Consider the following 22,520-nt stretch of genomic DNA (forward strand, 5'->3'; position numbering starts at 1 on the left):
AATAAGTTTCTCAACGTCATAATAATTGGGATGACGACATTTTTTTAGTCAATGTCCGCCAGATAGTTTCATGAATAATTCGATGCGTTTTATTTCTTTTGAAACGCTAATATCAAGTAAAATAAGGGTGAATGGAACTTACGTGTGACGTAACTTTAATGTACCTACTTTTGGCTAAGTTGTTACGTCACAAGCCGTCATCTAAATACAAAACAGTTTATCTGCGACAATTTCTATTGTTCAGTTAAAGGCAGAAATAAGTGTCCGATATTTTTCAAACTGACTTAAAAAAAAGCAGGTTCGCAATTTTTATCATGTTATTGTGTTTCTTACTTCATGACGCATTAGAAATGACATCTTATCCACGTTATAGGAAAGAAGAATCAACAAAATAGGTTCATCCAGTCCGAAGTTCTGAGATAACATCTTCTTATGTTTCTTATGACGCATTAGAAATGACATCTTATCCACGTTATAGGAAAGAAGAATCAACAAAATAGGTTCATCCAGTCCGAAGTTCTGAGATAACATCTTCTTATGTTTCTTATGACGCATTAGAAATGACATCTTATCCACGTTATAGGAAAGAAGAATCAACAAAATAGGTTCATCCAGTCCGAAGTTCTGAGATAACATCTTCTTATGTTTCTTATGACGCATTAGAAATGACATCTTATCCACGTTATAGGAAAGAAGAATCAACAAAATAGGTTCATCCAGTCCGAAGTTCTGAGATAACATCTTCTTATGTTTCTTATGACGCATTAGAAATGACATCTTATCCACGTTATAGGAAAGAAGAATCAACAAAATAGGTTCATCCAGTCCGAAGTTCTGAGATAACATCTTCTTATGTTTCTTATGACGCATTAGAAATGACATCTTATCCACGTTATAGGAAAGAAGAATCAACAAAATAGGTTCATCCAGTCCGAAGTTCTGAGATAACATCTTCTTATGTTTCTTATGACGCATTAGAAATGACATCTTATCCACGTTATAGGAAAGAAGAATCAACAAAATAGGTTCATCCAGTCCGAAGTTCTGAGATAACAAATACAAAAGAAACAAAAAATAGAGTCGAATTAAGAATCTCCTATTTTTAAAATTACTGATAGGAATCCAGTATGACCTTTGTGATTCTGGAAAAGAGATGCCGTTCTACAAAATGTAGCGCGCTCTCTCGCTTCTTCAAGAACAGTCGGTCTTTTTAAGGAGTTTATATTAAACCAGAACTTTAAACACCGTTATTTGCAGAATAAGATAGAACAACTAGTATTTACGTAGTTAGATTTATTATTAATTACTTGTAAACACGAATATTATGAAAAACATATTTATTGATATTGGTATTAGATACTGCTTTAGTCGTCAGTAAACAAAATGCTAATACTTACCTATATTTTAAACGGGTTTACGGAGAAAATTACAGAGACGTTTTAACACAATTTGTTTGAATGCGTTCCAAGTTTTTATTGTTTTTTAATTTATTTTATCAGAAATCAGTAAATCTGATTCTATTATAGCAAATTTTTGTGTCGTGGTGTACAAAATTGAACTCCTTCAAAAATACAATTTTGTGTGCATATTATGTAGGTCTGAGAATAGGACAACATCTATTTCTTTTCATAGCCCTACTTTTTTATTAAAAGAAATAAGTTTTACGGCAAAGCAACGTTTGGGACATCTAGTAGATTGCAAACTAAACAATTAATATAAGCACTAGCTACCTATGTTTTTACTCAAAATATTCATAGTAAGTAGCATAATTTAACAAGACGTTATACTAAAAACCAAGAAAAGCGAATATCAGATACTAATATTAGCAAGTGAAAGCCCTAAGAATAATTACGCGGTGTCTAGTAAACTTGTAGCTAAATAATAAACCTGTTAGATTGGCTGACTTATACTGAACTATGATGATGGGCTGGCACTGACTGCGGCCTCAGACACACTGGCCCGTCTTGGCATCCATGTTTAAGAATGTCTGCAAGATGATTATATTATTCTAAGTGCTCAAGTAGCGTTCTAAAATGTTTGTGGATCTTGTAAATTGAATTTATAATATTTTGGATTTAAGTGCACAGGTTAAACAAAATCTGACTTTCTTCATTTTTAACTCTCGTTGTCAGTATTTAATTTTTAGGTTAGGTTTCCTATTGCTGAGGCTCCGCTTTCCGTCCATCTGTCCCTCCGTCCGTCGGTCAAAAGACCTTATATCAAAAACCGTGATAGCTAGACAGTTAATGTTTTCCTTTTTCCGTAAACCGATCCGGTAAGTGCCAAAAACAAAAGCTAAGTTTGGAAAAGATTGGGCAAAAGGATAGAACAGTCCGAAAATAAATAAATTGTCCTAAATTAGCACTTGAAAGTTTACTTAGCTAAATATAAAAGAAACTATTTAAATTAAAGATCAGTCAGGTCTAATTAAAAGGCTTAAAAGTTGCTAATCTTCGTCGCGTCTGGGTCTTAACTTTTTTCAGTCTCACTTTTTGTATAGTGATATTTTCTACTCCTGTCTGATTCTCACTACCTATTTTCCGAAAAACAATTTTGGATAAGACATTAAAGTAGACTGTATGGTCAAATCAAGACTATCCACAAGAAGGCTAGGCTGTTGACTGTTGAGCTTCTCACTAGACAAACTTATTTCTGCCAATTAATTAATGTTTTTATGGGCAATTAGTTCGATTCACTAGTAAATCATATATGGGTGACCCATGTATGATTTTCAATTAACTTGTATTAATATTTTATTTAAAACATTTACAGCTAGAAATGAAACCATTTTAATTTTGGCTTGTATGAATGAATGTTTGTTTTGAGAATTGAAAGTTTCTGTCTATGCGGGGTGCATTAAAAATACTAAAATTTACTCATTTTGAGTACCTACTAATGGACGTATTACATTTGAAAATCAACGAAAGATATTTAGAAATGGCTTACAGAGAAAACAGGAGTTGTTATTTAATTGATTATGCAAGCAAATGGATATTAAGTGCATGGTAACTGTGTATGACAAGAGAACTTACACAGCTTAAAGCTATATTATCGCAGTTGTGGAAGCGAGATAAAAATATTAACGTCATATAGCGGCATCTCTTTCCCAATATACAAGTGTTACTTGTAAAGGATACGTCGTAGTATGGTCTAACCGTTACAGCCCCGATCGCGGTCGCATTTAGATAATTTTCTAGTTGGATACTTGATGCGACGTAATTCTATACCAATAAGAATTTGTACGTAAGTTCTCGTGTCCAGGAGCAATGTTAGGTGAGCTGATTGTAAGTGGCAGTTTGGTTATATAATGAAGGAAAATTAAAAGAAAATGTATGTTATAGTTTTGTCTAAGTTTAAGCCCAATGTACGGTATACAATGATTTTTGCGTATTCTAAAAGGTTAAACCTAAATGTATGGTAACCTAAAGTTTTTTGCATGTTTTTTTTATTTCTTTGTTATCATTAAAATGGCGCTGAAAGAAAGCCACCTGAAATATTCTTAAAAAAAAAACGTTTCCTAATAAGTTTTATTAAAGAAATATTGATTTTAAATCAAAGTATTAACGACAGTGTCTGCGTAATATGTTTAGAATCGTAATAGTTTTTATTAAGAAAAAGCAAAAATAAACACTTCATTTAATTTATATTATCATAATTTAACAGATCATTTAATAACTACGTTACAAACCTTTAAAGCAAAATTTCTAATTTTCTAAAATTTCAAACGTCCATCTAATTCAAAGTACCAGGCGCGCATGTCATCCAAGAGTTCTCTTAACGAAGTGGCTAATGTTCTAAATACACGCAATGCGAGTACCTATGCTAATGTTAGGCCGTCAATCTATGACGTAGAACGCCTGGTAAGATGTATTGGACAAGTGGACCTGTAAGTCTTACATATCAGAGCAAAAAATGGTACGTATTTTAATGCGACGGTTTGTCGGTTTGGTAAGTAACGATCGTTTAACAAAATGGTGGAATAAAAATACTTTTTTTTCGTATGACGTAAAAAGCATTATAATGGATTAAAATAACAGGGCCCAAATTCTGCTATTTACAATGGCCGGTGAATGAATCAAAATTTGGGCCAAAACTACACTTTTCATATTCTCTTATGCATTTTAATTGTTTTTTCAATTTAATTAAGTTTTCAATTATTGTGTAGGACGGGACGGCAGACTCAAGATCAATAAAATGAATTTTTGATTATTGTGTTGGCATAATGCTTAAGAGAATAGGAATAATTTCAAATTCAATCCGATTGTTCTCATTCATCGGCCATTGTAAAATAGCAGAATCGGGGCCCAGGTATAAATGTAGAAGAATTAGGTTGCAAAATCTCACATTTATTTTTCAACTTAGAGATTGAAAAGATGCGAAACCAAACATGCCAAAATTGCGAGCAAAAATAGTTTAATTAAAGTTTACTTTAGCATTAGGTAGGTACCGTTGCAATTGTAGAAACGAGAGTTTTCCCCGTAAGGTAATGAATAATTACAACCACATTCTGACTACAGTAAAAGGAATTTTCTCATTGTATTTATTATTGCATCTGTCAGCATTAGAACAAGTCTGTTACCTCACAAACTGTTTGCTATAAACTTCTAATCGTTATGATGTTAAATGTTTACTTACTATCAAGAAGTGGAGATGAAATGTACAGAGAGGGACTTGGATAGGGTTTTAATAGAGGTACAGTTACCGGCATGGATCTTGAGCGCTTGGCGGAAGAGTGGGGATCGCTTTGCGCATCGTAAAATAAAACGCCAATTAATTGCGCGTACTCCTCGTCTTGACGTGCAGGCAGCTGCAGCAAAGAACGAATTACAACCACTGACGGCTATGACGCGAATTGACGCGATGCGCTGCGGGCCAGTCACCGCACTTGAGTCCGCCCCGCGCCTGACTTCATACTGCAAAAGGGACAAAAAAGACCTTGACTTGACTTGAAAAAGAAGACAATCCTTAACGATAACTAGTGGGACACAGAAAATATTATGTCACATAAACTTTGTATGATATTAACGAAATTATATCTATTGGACACGGTTTTTCGGACAGGAAAATAAGAGACTTTCCAAGACCAAACATTGACTGGAAGCTCATTAAGAATAAACAAAAAAATGATTACAAACATAATTTGTTTAAAAATTGGCGATACACTTAAATAGTATATAATAATATACAGTATGCACATATTATTTATCGAATCTGAATACTGAATAACTGGAAAAAGTATCCGTAGGCAAAAACTATAATCATTGGATAACATCGCACATAAGCGTATGTAAAATCAGAAATTATTCCTAAAACAATTAATTAAATCTTGTCAGAAATATTTCATCCAATTCGCCCCTGTCCAGCACTTGACGTTGTACGCGCATGCGCACTCGAGCCTCTCGTTAGATGCAGTTATCAAATCATAATACTTACTTACTATGTATGTATTTATTCATACTTATTTTGAAGCACGTTCTAGGTTCTTAGTTTTATTTTTAAACCACATAAATGGAGTTTGGAATTGTTTTAAGATAGGATAGTTTTAATTTAAGATTACAATTATTTCGATAACTGTTATTCAATGCATCGGTGTTGTACGGTTCAACTAATTATTATAACATTTTTTGTCAAGTGTTATAAAAACAATTAAGTATAAACTACAAAGCTTGCAAAATACTTACAGAAAAGTGTGACTTAAAAGTTACATTATCTTTTATTTCATGTTAAAGAATATTTTTCTTGCATGTTTTTTTATATAGAATAACGAAACTTCTCAGGTAACGCCATCTTTTGAAAGTATTGTGCAACCAAATAAGTGACCGACCAAGGTTTCTGTATTATCTACTGAACACTAGATGGCGCTGTAATCTGAAAGTCATTTTGTCCACTTGCCACTAGATGGCAGTAACCAAAAGTTCTGTGTGAATTCAATAGTTGATGAGAATAAGTAGATGTTGTTTACAAATATAACAATAAGGATGAGGAAGTGTAAACTGTTTATATTGTCATAGTATACAGGAACAATAAAATAACAAGAACTGAAAGAAATATTTAGCAAAAAGTAGGTAATTTTTTGTTTAGGTTTTTGTCTAGCAAATATTAAAAAGTGCATCGTGTATACTTCACTTTTGTTAATTGTTTAGGTAATCATTATAAAATGAACTTGCTAGTCAACAAACTCCACCTAGATAAAAGATATACTTATAGTTTAGTTACTACTTATTAGATATTAATCCAAAAATTAAACCATAATACGCATTTTTTGATCTTTTATTAATTAACTAATTTACTAATAGCTACTAAACAGAGTAAAGAAGCTTACATTCAAATTAAATTCTCACACTGGGAATGCAATCAGCCCAATGATGCGCTAACGTTAAAGTCCAGACTAGTTAAAGTCCACAAATAGCTCCGGAGCTTTTTAAAAAGGACTTGGCGAAGTCCGTATATGTCTGGCGATCCCGCCGCTCGGCTATTAGTAGAAAAGTAGAAATAAAATCCTTTTATACTTTCAAAATTCTTTTCGTTTTAACGAAACTTAGATTTAGGTTTTTTCTATCGCTTTTTAGAAAAGTCGCCATGTTTAATCCTCATTAAGAATATTTCACGTCATGGGCCCTTAGTACATTTGTATCTAATAGTTATCTTTTAATAGTTCTAGACTCAGAATATTGTGATAATTCATTAGCTGTATTGGCTCGCGCTCCTGCATTAAATTTGGTTTTATTCGGTACCTGTAAGTAAATTCCAAAACATCTTATCAATAGTGGCTCAGACATTTAAGAGGTGAACTACCAACAATAACACTCTCAAAAACTTTCTCTAAGAATCACATCGGCTACTAGTGCCTTGAAACAAACATTAACTTCAAAAAATAATCTCTCTATGCATTTCTAAAATATTGAATATTAAAAATATCGTGTTACTGCATCCTTAAACCATATGCCATCGCAGGTAGGCGGCAAAAAGCCGCAAAAAATGGTACCTTCTTACAAAAACAACCTTAGGGCCCATTTAGACGATGCGAGAATATCTTACAAGTTACATACATTGTGCAGCCCCGCAGCTCGGGTATCTAGCGTGACATATGATCGCCAGCAATGTATTACAACTTACACGATTTGTCTCGTATCGTCTAAATAGGCCCTTATTCACACGCTGAATACACAAATACACAGTTACAAGACTCTGAGGTACTCTTTACAATGGTTACCTTATATTGGTATGTTGCAATCGATTTTAATTCGAAAATTTTCGAACTTACTTAAGGTATGTTTCAAATATCTGAAATGCAAGTTTAAAAATCTTTGAAATTAAGAGAAATATGTAAGCTGTATTCTTTTCGCTAAAGTGCTAGGTATAGTAATCAATTATAAATATTGTAATGGTTTAAAAAAGTTACCATTAATTTCGGTAATCAATTATGGTGATATAGTAGAATAAATTATGGTATGTAGTCAGTTAAGAAACTCATTTAATCATTTACATGTAGATATACTTACATATCTATATAATTATTCTGATAACCTACAATCACAATACGCTATTTTTTGGCACTTGTGGTAAGAAGCCATGTCCTTCGGTTCTTATAAAACTAAAACTATGCAACAAAGTAACAGTTATAACACGTGGTATTTTTTTCTCGTAAATTTTAAGTACATTGAAGTCCTTAGGTCCACAAACATGAAGTTAAAAAGACCAGTTCAATAACAAATTTTCGAACTGAATTATTTGTTATTATATTATGTCATTTATATCATTCATCGGCCATTGTAAATAACAGAATTGGGGCCCAGGGCCCTAATTCTGCTGTTTACAATGGCCGGCCGATGAACGAATGGTAATTTTATTTAATTTTCACTATTCCTATAATTTTAAGCAATTTTCCAACGCCGGGCCAACAGGAGCCGGCCAGTCGTCGTATCGGCATGAAGGACCCGAAAGTCCGCCTCGACTTTATCACACAATTTTTTTTTATGAAAAAGTCAACATTTTAATCTTCCAACTCAAGACATTGATACTTCTTTCTCAAACATATTATTACCTAGTCTAGTTCTCACATAATTGTTTTGCGTAAACGCTTCGGACTTGAAACCAATACTCTCTATAATTTTAGTGTTCAATCTTACAATGTTGTCTATGTAATTAGGTACAATAGTTTTAAATTGCTATTTGCATAGCATAGGTGTAGCTGCGGGCGATGGAAACTATACTAGAATTAAAAACTTGAGGCAGACATGTAAATTAGGGGTCCTTTAGAAGATAGAGTTCTTAAAAATCTATCAATTATTTAGAAAATAGGTGTTTTTTATGTATCATACGAATTGACTTCGTAAAAGTTTATAAAAAAACAAAATTCTTTTTAGATATTCTTTTTCCACTGCGAAGGCCTTTCTTCCATTATTCCACTATTTCTGCCGCTCTATTATTATTAAAAAAATAATGATAGGCTTCCATTTGTTAACTTTTTAGCTCTCTATATAAATTATACGATTTTGTACTATTAAAACTATTTCGTTTAGGCACTGCAAGTTTTTATTTATTATTCAAACGATAAAAAATATATGTAACTAAAGATACACAAAACTCTATAGAAATAGAGGTTTTTTAATCCAATCTACATAAGACAATACTTCACACAGTAAATAATAAATCTCAATAATATTATGGCAGTTGTGTAAAAGTGACAGCGCTATACAGAACGTAGAGTGGCATCTTTCTTACTCACCCAATAATATATCTTTATACAGGACGGATAATAATTGTCGTTCACAGGCCAACAACAATTAACATCCTGTATCACACACACATACCTTTAAGTACCTTAAGGGCGTTTCGAGATCTAGTATTAAGGTCCAATTAATGTCTTGTCGACAATAACGAAATTACTCCTTAAATACTGAGCAAAACTCGATAAGTTATGCTTGTTCTTATAGCCCTTATCCGGATGTCAGACATCGGCTTGTTGTTAACAAGAGGATTTTAAAGAAGTCTTGGAATATGTCTTATGTTTTTAAAATAGTACTGTTAGTTTTGATTTAAGTGAAAGAATTGAGTGGTTGAAAGTTTTAATCTTTGAGTTTATAAATGGAGGAAAGTATGTGGATGATAAAAACAATATTAATCAAGAAAGTAAAAAGTTCTCTCTTCTTTCATTCAGAAAAAAATTTAAGTACTATTTTTTTACAAAAGAATTTGAAAAAGCTGAAATACAAAATCTTAAGTTCAAAAATATTTTTATTTAAAACGAAACTTCTCTACTTCAGATACGTTATAGTAACGACTTGTTTAATGGTCTCGTTTCCCAAACTGCATTTCTAGAGAATTCATTTTTAGAGAATAGGCAAGAAACTTTACAAATAAGACAAATTCGTAATATTACTTGGACAGGAAAACTGGGAAATAAACTTAACATCTAACTCCATATAAACACTGTCTAGAACAAAATATTGCAAACTGAAAAGCGATTTTGTACGAGAATAGGCTTTTAAGAGCATTTCGAAAACACGGAACTTTAACATTGAACAAAGTTCTAGACTGAAAACTAGTAAAATCTAGTGCAGATAAACTTCTCAGTTACGCTGTTGAGGACTACAAATTCTGGTCTTTTGGTCTTCAACTTTGTATCAAAAGACTAGCACCTAAAATAAAAATTAAGAAACATTCTTCATTTTTAATTCATTGAAAAGTATCACATAACTAATAAATCTTTCAAATTTTATCTGTCCATAACTTACTGATCTTAGTATAACTTTAGCAGATGCATCGTTTCATAGAAATAACAGTAGTTTATAAGGGACAACCTCGTATTTCCGGTTGTAAGTAAGCCAGCAATGGAACAGTGAAAACATTTCCCACGATCGACTTAGTTCGATCAGTTTGCATCATAACGGATGAAATTATTACCAATAACCATTTTAATAATTCAGTTAATCAAGTTAACAGCTTTAAAAAATATTCACAGATTATAAAGTTTAATAGTACGATGTTCAAAAGACCACGGTCCGAAGTAAAGTGAGAAAAAGTTTGAAAGGACCGATTCTTTATTTGAAACAAGGACCAAAACCCGCCCCGTTAATTTTCTAAACTGTTCGGTCAACTCGCCAACTTGCTCGCGTTCCATTCTGGAACACGTTTCAATTCGAAATTCATATTTGGAACGCTCGCAACCGGTCGCCCTTGTAATAGTTGGCTGGTGTTATCAAAAAACCAATTTATCCTGGCCTATGTCACAATATGGGGGATTTCTTAAGTGTACGGAATAAGGAACGACATAGCAGTTGACAGGGGTCTTTTTATAATGGTCGCAAGTCGTCGGCAAGTGCACCGCGAACGAAAATATACGTCGCGCCGAGTTGTTTTGCCGCCTTATCACTACTGACAAAGATTTCATAATTCGAATGTCTGGTATATTATGCCTAAACCAAAGAAGATCTCAGAGGAAATCATGATTTTATTTAAACAGTTTACATTTTAGGACAAATCGCACTCTTGGTGTTGTCTTAAATAAAAAATAAACTACATGATGACTATTTTGTCTCGCGAAAATGTCGAGTTTGTTATGTCGTGTCATAAGGATAAATATAGCTTCCAAGGTTTATGAGTGACAAACACTGTTTCCATACTAAAATCTACTAAGCGTGGTCTTTATAAAATACCACTACGTTCTTAGTAAGATTACCGTTAGATAAAAAACAGTTTTAAGTTTTGAGTTATAACCAAAATAAATATGTCAACCTTGAAAAGATTTATCGTGAAAATAAACTAAATAAATATAAGCATAAATAGGTTTTCGACAAAACAGAAATTCAAGTTTATGTAATAATTAGCAACCTCATCATGATTAAGTAAATGGACGTTGAGGTTATAAAGTCCGTTTGTAAATTCGAAGTACTAATTAGTAACCTCCTTGGAAACGTACTTAATGTGTATTGACAAATCTGTGCAGACATGTAATAGGTATAAAGTAAATTCTTGTAACATCTGCGCGTGTGTCTGGTATAGAGCGCGGGCGTCGCGGGCCGCGCGGGGCGAAGGCGGGCTCTCGGCTCGCCAACTTAAAAATGCCGCCGCAGAGCCTCCGAATCGATACGACGCGCGTCACGTGCCGGCGACCGCGACCAATCGCCGCGCTCGGGCGGGCGCGGGGCGCCGCGCGGGGCGGGCGCTGCCAGCGACAGTGCACGAGGACCAGCCGCGCCGGACGGACGCACGCCGCGCGCTCCCACCACTACACGAGTTTCACCGAAAACCGGTCCGATGCATCGTGACATGTTATAGTGTGCAGTGACGCCGCTATGAGTGCGTGGACGGAGGAAGTGATGTCCTGGCGGGACGAGCGGCTCGGACTCACCGAACTGAGGGAGCCCAGTACGAACAGAAGAAAACAACGCAGTGCGCCTTACAGACTACATCGGCCGCACTTGCCCGTGCCTCACGTGCCCGAGTTGCCGCCGGAGCCACAGGGAACGCACATCACAAGGTTGTACCCGGAACTGTTAGCTCTGATATTTGAGAGGCTGCCGGTCCGGGACAGAGGCCGCGCGGCGCAAGTTTGCCGCTCGTGGAGAGACGCAGCTGACCGGCGTTCTGTGTGGCGAGGAGTGGAGGCCGCGCTGCACCTGCGGAGACCAGCGCCCGTGCTGTTCGCGTCGCTGGCCAGGAGAGGAGTGCGCAAGTTACAAGTGCTGTCGCTGCGCCGGGGACTCAGGGATGCAGTCGCCGCGCTTCCGGGACTCGAATCCCTATCCCTCAGCGGGTGCTACAGTGTTACCGACGCTGCTCTGGCCAGTGCGTTTGCAGCTGAATTACCAGCTTTAAGAAGGTTAGATCTCTCACTATGCAAACAAGTGACCGATTCGTCGCTCGGCAGAATAGCGCAATCACTTAAAAACTTAGAAGAGTTAGAACTAGGCGGCTGTTGCAATATAACAGATACAGGTCTGTTGCTCATCGCCTGGGGACTTAGGAAATTGCGTCGCCTTAATTTACGATCATGCTGGCACGTGAACGACGCGGGGATAGCGCATCTGTGCGGCGGCGGCGAGGCGCGAGGGACCCCGGAACTGGAGAATTTGGGACTACAAGACTGCCAAAGGTTGACGGACGAAGCGTTGAAGCACGCAGCTACAGGTCTTCCTAAACTTAAATCCATAAATCTTTCGTTTTGCGTGGCGGTGACGGATGCAGGCTTGAGGCATCTCGCTCGGCTGCCGCACCTGGAGGACATCAACTTGAGGGCTTGCGACGGCGTGTCGGACGCGGGGGTGGCGCACCTGGCCGAGAGCGGTCGGCTGCGGGCGCTGGACGTGTCGTTCTGCGACAAGGTCGGTGACGAGGCGCTGTCGCACGCCACGCTGGGCCTGTCGGGGCTGCGCTCGCTGTCGCTCAGCGCCTGCCGCCTCACCGACGAGGGCCTGGAGCGGGTCGCCAGGCTATCACAGCTAGAAACGCTAAATATAGGACAGTGCACGAGGGTCACCGATAGGGGCCTGCGCGCGCTTGGGGACGGCCTCCGGAATCTGAAAGCGATAGACTTGTACGGTTGTACGTGTATCACTCCGCAAGGCTTGGACCACATCGTGAAGTTGCCTCGGCTTAGTGTACTTAACCTCGGTCTGTGGCATGTGCGGTGACCACACACACACCAGTAGTGTCTGTGCGCGCGAGTGTGAGTGCGACGGCCATGTTGTAGTGAAGGAGCGCCAAGGTTGTAGGTATACTCTGGACAGTGAATAAAGGAATTAACCAATTTTAAGATATTAAACTAACGAATTATGTTTTAGGATATGGGGCTGCATTCTTATGTGTCTGTTTCTCTGTCAGTTGTGTTATCTGTTGTGTCGATTTCAGTTTGTGTTACTTTGCAAAAAGACAACTTTGTGGTTAAGTTTCTTTGAGAAAGTTGCCCCAATACCTAGTCGCAATGTTGAGCCAGGCCTTTTTGAATGTTTTCTGTTTTCTTTTTTATATTCCGTTGTTTGTTATAACTGGTACATGACGCAACGCCAACATGTTAATGTGTGAAGTTATGTAATTTTTAAAAAGGTCTGGTTTATCAGAATAATTTGCTCCATTAGTTAGGTAGATATTTAGCCATTCTTCAAATTATCGATGTTTTTAATTCGATCTTATTCGTGAATTTAGGGAACTATCGAAATTGTTAAACGTTAGGTTTTTACGAATAATTTTGTGATGGTTGCGTGATTTGGGAGATGAAATATGATTTACAATGAGTACTTCCAAATAAGTATAAAAACGTGTGTATGTTAAGCGATAAGCCGATTTTAATATTGCTTTTACAAAACCTTTTACCAGAATTGATAATTTTATTAATTTTTCACGTCGAAAGGCAGATTAACGCCAATCGTGTGGTTTTATACTGTTGTTGATTGTATCCTTATGAATAAATCTGTAGATTGATTATTGCCAAAATGAGAATGAAAATAAATGGCAACACCACATCCTTAATCTGACTTGTTTGATTTGACTTCTGGTCCTTGTTTATTCGGATAAAAGGACCATTTGTTTTTGTTGTTCTATTTTGAGGTTATGAAAGCGTCCATAGATACATTTTGTTTGTCTGACGCGATGAGAGATGAATACTGATGAATTTCATCCATTCATCTTAAGCTCTTAAAACTAATAAATAATGAAATCAGCTGATAAAACTACTTCCGAAATTTTAGAAATGAGTTTTAAAAGTGGATTCTTTTAAAAATCTTTTAGGATCGTATTATGTTGTTCTAAAAACAATCGTTCCTCAAAAACCAAGTTTATATTATCTGTATATGCAGTTTTATGTTAAATTCAAGGAAACAGTACTAGAAATACACTTTTTGTATAAACTTTACATCTAAAGTAAAATCTTGTCTCGAAACCACGTAAGAAAAACCCAAAATATTCAGTGACGAAATTGTTTTGCTCCAATTCTTCGTCTTACGTAACAAAGAAACTTTTTGTTGTTTATTTTGCAAAACAATGGCAAATCTGTAACTTCTTGTATTCAATTTTAAGACTTGACAATATTCTGATTATGCTTCCAAACTCATTATACATTAATATCATACTGTTAAGTCTGTTTATTCTGGTGAATCTTTTGTTCACTAACTAAACGAAGTTTGGAGTATTGCTGTCTTTTTCTAAAATGCAGCGGGAAAGAAGGACAACCATATATACTTATGGTGTTATTTGTGTATAAATATGCCAGTTTCAAAGTAAAAACTATTTTTGAAGTTACTATATTTTGAGAACTCTCAATTAGGTTGCATTCTTATCTAAAGTGCGTAGGTGGATGTGTTAAAAAAGGGACACTTTATTTATATACTCTGAAATATAATTTTTGATTATCAAAAAAATATCTCTGTCTAGCAGATCGTGGTTGATGACAGGTCTGTCATTTTCATACATTTTCTGACAACGTAGAGATGTCATTTGGCTAAAGAAGCAGTTGGAAAGAGAACTCTACAAGTAAGCTGTCTCTTTCTAAATTCCGAGAATCTGAATTACGTTTAGTTAGTGCATAACAGAATTCAATCCATGTACATTTTGTTTATTTTATCTCCCATTTATAGAGATCTCGTTAATACGTAATTTTTGATATTATTATTAGTGTTTAATTGTTTTAGTGTATAATAATCGTATGAGATCGAATTAAAAATATAGAAATACGTTGTATACTTCATAAATACGTTGTTTTTGTACAAAACGAATGTAACATAGGAGGAAAGTGTATTAAAAGTCATCGTTTAAGTTACAAATTAATATTGACATTTTATTTATAATCCTGAAAGCCTTTTATCATATAAAATGAATGGAAAAACATTCGAACATAGCTTTTTAAACAGCTAAACAATATGAGTTTGTTGACAGTTAAAAATTAAACATTTTTTTCTATTCAGTAACAAAAACTGTTGAATTATTCTCATTCCTGCATTTCTCTTTTAAATATTCAATAAAAAATTAAACCAAACCATATATAAAATACAACTTATTTTCAGTAAATGTAAACAAGCACTAAGTTCACAATTAGACTGGATGAACCGCGTTTTGCTTTTAATTTTACAGTTTGCCTCAGTAGCTTTTCTTTGAAGACAGTGGTACGTTTTTGATGTTAAAACAATTATGATATGAGTAATGATACAATTAAAAGAAAAACTCAACAAGAATACAACTCGCTACAAAATTGAAAGGAAAAGTAAAAAGAGATAATAAATATGGACACTACAATACAAGCAAGACGTTATCAAAACATTTTGATAAAATGTTTATGTGTTTAGTTGCAGCTGTTCAACTTTTAGATAAAACAAATGTCGCTCTGCCCTTTGTATATCATTTTCAAATAGATGTTAAATTAAATACAATCTATAGTTATTAAAAACTACATTAACATCGTTTGATTACTAGAATTTTGACTAAATACACGGGCTATGGTACATTGGATTATTTAATAAAACGCTGCAAAATTGTTTGAAACAAATAAAACAAAATATTTAAGAAAAAGTAAACAAGCATCAATTTAAACAAATTCTATCGCTTCCGTTAAATTGAAATGCTAAGTCAATTAAACTTACAAAATCTAGTAGAATATTACTATTATTCTATTGCTTAACTATTATATTTTGATACCACAGTATTTAATAAATCACAAATAGCAAATCAATTTTTAAAAACAAAATATTAATACGTACTTTTTCTAAATTTAAAATAACTATAGTCAGTTGAAGTTCTCAAAATCTGCACAGAAGTTTAACCCCATATTTCGACTTATAAGTAATAATAATAATTAAGAAACAAGAGTCCTCACTCAGGCCAAAGCTCTATAATTCTTAAAAAAAAGGACCGCAAAATTCAAAACGTTTAATAAGAACGTTATGCTGAACAGTCGCCATTTTGAAGATAAGAAATAACATGATAATCGCGAATGATAGCTGAGGTGATTCGATAACCCGTGTTTGCGAGGAAAACCGACAAATGTATAATATATATGATATGTCTGATGATGTAATACTTATACTATGTGCTAGACTTGTGGGCTGGAGGACTAGGCTAGACTAGATTCTAAATAAACGTATGATTGAAGTATAAACCACCGATATTTAGTTTAGGTATTGTTCATTTAAGTATTATTATACAGAAACAGTATTCGGTATTTTATCTTTCCGTCTGTCCCGTCCTTGTGGTGAGACGAAAAGACAGACGGACAGTAACAATGTTGAAAGTTTCCAAGGTATTGTAGTTCTGTTGTTATTTTCAAAAACAAATATAAAAAAGAGAGGCTCAAGCAACTGGTATTACGATAGTATATTTGTTAGATGACAAAGATTCAAAATCAAAATCAAAATTCATTTATTCAAATTAGGCTACTAAGTAGCACTTTTTGAAGGTCAGGTTACATTGGACAGCACCCAGTTTCGCCCACCCTTCACCGCTTCTTAAGTGCTTTTGCTGTGAGAGAAGAAACTCACTTTGTTGATTGCTGATCCGATTAGTTTTTCTTTAGATTATTTATAAAATATTATTCAATTACAAATTTTATTAAGAAAATTAAATATCGCACTCGCATTTAACCGGTTTTAAACTATGACCCAGGTCCTTTTTTAACCATAGATACGATGTTCAACAAAATTCCCATTTGAATTAAAAATTATTTATACTGGTTTTATACAAAATGGATGAAAAATACATTTCCATATAAATAAAATTATTGTGTAATAAATATACAGGCATTTATAAAAACATAGATGATGTGCAATTTAACTGATTTAACTGAGATATCAAAATTAATTTATACATAATTTAAATTTTAAATTACTTTAAAACACAATACGCATTAAATAACGAAGGTAATTTATAATAAAAGTATTTGCAATTTTAATTATGTAACATTATATTTCTAAAAAACAGAAATGAATGAAATAATTTTATTAATATTTAATATTATTACATTTGAAATGAATTGTATGATTTAAATAGTTTGAAAAGGCTAGTAAATACAATTTATTCAACATCATATTAAATATATTTTTCGTTATTGAATAATTTATTGGAAAAGTAAACTAGCCGTGTGACAAAATCGGAAATGTAAAAAAAAAATATCCATTTGTTATAAATGTCTCTTCGTTAAGTCATTTCATGTCCAATAAAGACTAAAATGGAATCTATTGATAAAAAATTTAAAAAAATACGTGTAGAAAAAAAATCCTAGATAAAAGATTAAAAAAGTACTTTAAAACTAACTTACTAAGCCTACAGATAAAATTCACGGTATTATTACAGTTATTATGGTGTTTTTAAAACATAATCGGCTTTAGACATTTCAATGAAATAACAGAAAATAGGAATTTGTTATAATAATCTCATTTAATCCCTTGAAACTACCTGAAAAGCACCTTTTTTAAGAATTTTACTAATATTTTAACTGCGGAAATGTATGTGTAAGTTTATTGCCTGAACGGGTGGTTTGATTTCGGTGAAATTAGGTTTGGAGGTAGCTGACAACTTGGATTAACACATAGTCTACTTTTATCCTTCATCGCTATAAACGTCACCCAAGCCGCGAGCAGCAGCTAGTCATAGAATAAAGTTTAATTATTTAATTGGAAACTAGATTTTAACTTTTTTGTTCATCCTTTCTTAGGACATGCTCCATCAAAGTTAATAGAAAGAAATTTAATCGTTTAAGTATTGTGTACCAAAATAGTTTGTTTATTATCAGTTAACACAAGAAAAAAATATACCAAAAGTGACGTTACTAAATTCACAAGACCATTAACAAGCAAAACTTAAAAAAAAAACAAAACGTAACACTAATACATTTTTATTTTACAATATTTCGTAACAAACATCAATAAAATATTCAAAATGAAGTTTACTATACCGCCGAAGGACCAATCCTTGGTCTTTTGAATCGTTTGTCGGTCCTTCGCCACTAATAGTACCTACCATTAACAATGTCTATCATTTTTAATGACTTTATGGTGCAGTTAGTTCCCGTACACTCTTTGTTGACAGAATTCTCATGGCTTTGCTTTCTATTTAACCCACGTTTACTTTCGTTTACATTTTGTTTATTGTTTTATGGTAGTTTAAGGCGCAACGGTTAATTAAAAGGAGTTTTTGTTAAGCTCCTTTAAAAGTCTCCTTTTTTGTAATGAGATACAGTTTTGAAATCGCGTGTCTAATGTATTTATACGAATATTGTTGAATTAACAAGTTCCTTTTTAAAACCAGTTAAAGTTACAATGATAGTAGGCTGGTTTTTGTCCGCGTCTTTGCTTGCATGGGCTGTCTTATAATCCCGGTAATAAAAAGCTTATAAGCTTTCTTGCGATCCAGGTCTACTACCTACATAGAAAGTTCCTTGAAAATTGTTTTAACAACGAAAAGAAAACAAATCTAACTTCAAATAAAAGAAGTAGTGAGCCAAACTTGATGAAATCTTTATAGTACCAAATGACAGCTATTTCATGTTAAACGAAAAAACTAAAATGATAAAAGAATCAAACGTTAAAATCTGTTTATCCAGTCCAAATAGGTATAATTTAACAAAAAAAAGAGAACTTGGAAAATTTTGAGTTTTCTCTCACAACAGATAAATGTGAAGAAATCAAGAATGAATCTCGCAGTTTCAAGTTAACACAAAACGTTCAAAAGCAAAGAGTTATCATTAAGAGATAAGGATGTAAACCAAACAAATACTTAGAACTTTGCTCTCTACAACTAGTCTATATTACATGCCAAAGCACTATATTTTCTTAGCAATAAGTGCCTATTATAATAATATTATTAGTTATTAAATAATTAGTTTGAGACTTGGAATTATGAATGGTAATTTTATGAAGTCACACGCACGTACAAATATAATTAAGTATCTAAGTTATTTATAGACACAAAAATGTTTGAAACAAATCTTATCTGGTTCAGATTATATTTGCAAAAGAAGACTGATAGGTCTGTTTTGTGGCTTATTTTTATATGTACTTTTTTTAAATCTTGATAATTAAGGTCTTAAGTTCTGTAAACCAACCAAAAAACAAAAAAAAAATAACTGTCAAAGATAACGCGGCAAAACAAAGTCATTTCGAAAATTTTCACGTCATTAACTAAAAAAAAATAACAAAGTAGGAGATCTCTTGAACTTTAAGTACAAAACCATTAAAATTATTGCATTACGAGTATAAAATTCAAGGTTTACTCGGCCCGAAGGTTTATTTACAAGGCTAGCCGACAAAAACTACGAAAATAAGACGGCCCTCTTGTTTCATTTAAATTATTTTATTGAACCTCGAAATGCGAGCTTGTTCTTTTTTTTAAATGGAATAATAGATAATTTTTTTTTTTAAAGAATGTTTAATCCGATTTGGTATTTGGACAAGCGCAAAACATTTTTAAAGCTTAATTTGTTATATAAGATTGAGTTCATAATATTAACGTATGAAAATAATATACAGCATAAAACATTCTCATTAATTTGAAGGATGAATAGATATTATTGTGTAGCCTACACAAGCCTAAGCAAATGCGAACGTATCAAGCCAAAATATTCTATAGAAATTATAGTGATCGCGTAGGCGATGATTAGGCAAAAATAATGATAAATTATATCCTTACATGGATTAACTTGGTTAAATAAATATTATTAATAGAATTTTGCTACTTATTTATTTCATAGGAAGTCAGAAATTCAATATAAGTCGTAAGTATGTGAAACATAAAGTTATAGAAATAATTTTTGTACAGAAATGTGATTGATTGTAACTATCACTTGGCTTTTGTCAATAACACTTTTTAATCACAAAGACTAAGCTATACACAGCAATAATTGTACATTTTTCGCTAACAGATGCTTTAGTATTGCTCCATACTGCAAGGTGTAGTGTAAACATCACAAAACAAAGAAATACATTGAGTGACCAATGACGTCACGTGAGGAGAATCAATTATAACAACACTTACAAAATATGAATGAAAAGAATGAACTCTAAACAAATATTTTTAATAAAAGTTTCTAGCTTCTACCACCATCCTAACTGCGTTCGCTTTACTTGTGAGAGCGAGATAGCGTTCTATTTAGTAGTAGTGTTGTCTCGCTTGCTCTACCGTTATAGTCTTAGTACAAGAAGTATTGGTGGGATTTTGGACCTTGACCCGCAGTCATGAATGACGGTTTGCAATTGTAATCAATGTTAAAATACTTCGAACTTGAGAGGATAATCGAATCGTCCCACTTGTGAATGGATTTGTTAGCTGACCTTAGATTTTGATGGTTTAAGAATAGGTAGTAGAGATTAATAATATTATACAACGTTTTAGTTTGTACAGATCCGATATTTTTTCATAATTCTACGCTTTGTCTGTCTATCTGTAAGTGGTAAACACAGGGCGAGTTGTACTTGAGGCACTGAAAGTTCCAAACAAATAGGCTAAAGGAAAAACAGCCTTATTAACAGGATTTTGTATTATATACATTGTTTTTTTTAATAAAGGGATAACTGATTTTGAAGCCCTTTCACTCTTTATTTTCACTAATATAGTGATTCAAGAAAAAGGTCTTTAAACAGTAAACATTTTCAAAATAAGCCATCAATTAATAATTAATTCTGCAAACAAGATTAGATAAATACATCTTATCCAACCATCCTTATACCATTAAACAGATAAAATATTTTCTAAATTAAAAAAAATACTGGTATATTAATTATTGATTGGGATTGCCCGACTAGTTTCGGATCCAACCGGAGTCTTTAATCATGAGCAGACGCAGTGGCTGGGTAGTGATTCGTACTCGTGCACTTCACATGTTAAAATAAAACTTCCATTTACTCACATTAAAGATTTATAAATTTCCACGCTAAAAGACAATGCTCACAATAATTCTATAGCCTAAACTTTTTACTCAATAAAAATCTATGTTCAATAGCTGAGTTTCAATTGTTTCTTTGTTTATCTTGTGTAAACATTAGCTGACAAAGACTAATCATTTACACTTTTATAGCGTAGAAGAAACAATTTTGTTCTCAAAGTTTAATGCTCAGATTTCGTAGAGAAAGAGAAAGGGATTACCCCGCTTCCTACAGACATATTACTGGGGTTGTATGGACCAGGATGGATGGACAAGTGAGAGAGGACAATGGCAAAAACAAACTGAGATCTAGCAGTAGTTTTTATCAAACAAAGTCGCGCTGAGTGCGCAAGCGATCCAGTGACTCTGGCTCAAGTCGTTGAAGGGACCCGGGGTGTTTATAGTCGGCGAGGTTTTTCCTCACTTGGTAATTCAACGGTCATACCACTGTTGCTGTCACTAGTTTAGTTAAACTTCATTATTCTTCGCTCCCTAACCAACTGACAAACAAAAATACGCAGAATAATAAAAACGACAAGTAACGATAATACAATACATGTTACAGCACTATGACAATCGGACAACCAATTACACAACCCTATTCATTGTTGTGCAAATTCCCGAGGTCAGTGCCCCAAAACAATTTGATACAATTTGATACAATTTGATGCAAAATGATCTCACTGTCAAAGTGAACAATTGGGAGAATTTAAATTCCTTTAAATTAATAGTTGAATATTTAATATGCTGTCTGGGCCGTTTGCTGGAGTTGGCTCTAACATCTCTTTGGAGAACCTGGTTGTGAAAGATAGACAATTTAACTGACCTATTGGTCTCGCGGTCAGTGATCCTGACTGCTACACCGGAGATTCTGGGTACAATACAAATGGACAGGACAAATCAGGACAAACCCGGACAAATATGTGTGCGATGAGCACGATCATCTGTTCTGTGTCTGGGTTTGATTTATCTGTATTATGAGTGTATTTAAAAATAAATAACTGCAATATTAATACAATATTTTCTAAGTTTTAGTTTAGACGGTGATACTTAATAAATGTGAAAGTTGTGGAATATTATATTATGTAATACTCACACTAGATTTTTTTATGGCCGTCGTGCTTCCACAACTGCAACTAAATTTAAGATAGGATTAAATTCGTCCTCAGAACAAACTGAAACCTTCAAATCGTTTCATTAAATTTCGGACAGTCGTGTAGAAAACCCATTACATATATTTAGGTCACACTACAACAGTGTAATAATAATTATTACAATCGTACCAGTTAATGAACTTTAATTCACATAATTGGTAACTGACAGCGATGCGATCATTTTGCATCAACCATTACGCGCCATTGCTATACTTGTACAATTTACAGCATAGGTGTCTTTGTGCATGTGACTTGAATGTTTGTGAAAACCCATGCAACACAAGGATGAAACCCTTCCTCTGGGTATTGTTGACAAAAAATTAGCTTTTTCGTTTAAATCTTAAATGGCCGTATGTATGAACGACGCACAGCAACATGTCGCCCTTAGGTTTCATGTAGTTGTTGTCATTTTCAATTGGAATGTAGATCTGATAAGGCATTTTTAATCGTCACTTAGCAGAGTGTTCTTACAGCCTGTTAAATTGAAATAATGTAACGAGATAATTCTATACTAATTTTGAATT

At 33.9% G+C, this 22,520-nt stretch overlaps 1 protein-coding gene across 1 annotated transcript; it reads left to right on the plus strand.

Moving 5' to 3' along the window:
* Nucleotides 1-11,118: 11,118 nt before the first annotated feature.
* On the plus strand, nucleotides 11,119-14,763 carry LOC113495802 (F-box/LRR-repeat protein 14). Its single transcript, XM_026874751.1, has one exon. It carries the CDS (start codon nucleotides 11,298-11,300, stop codon nucleotides 12,633-12,635), a length of 1,338 nt encoding a protein of 445 aa, XP_026730552.1. The 5' UTR covers nucleotides 11,119-11,297; the 3' UTR covers nucleotides 12,636-14,763.
* Nucleotides 14,764-22,520: the final 7,757 nt, after the last annotated feature.

Source organism: Trichoplusia ni, chromosome 7 (genome assembly GCF_003590095.1).
Source record: "Trichoplusia ni isolate ovarian cell line Hi5 chromosome 7, tn1, whole genome shotgun sequence".
In the NCBI taxonomy this organism is placed as follows: Eukaryota; Metazoa; Arthropoda; class Insecta; order Lepidoptera; family Noctuidae; genus Trichoplusia; species Trichoplusia ni.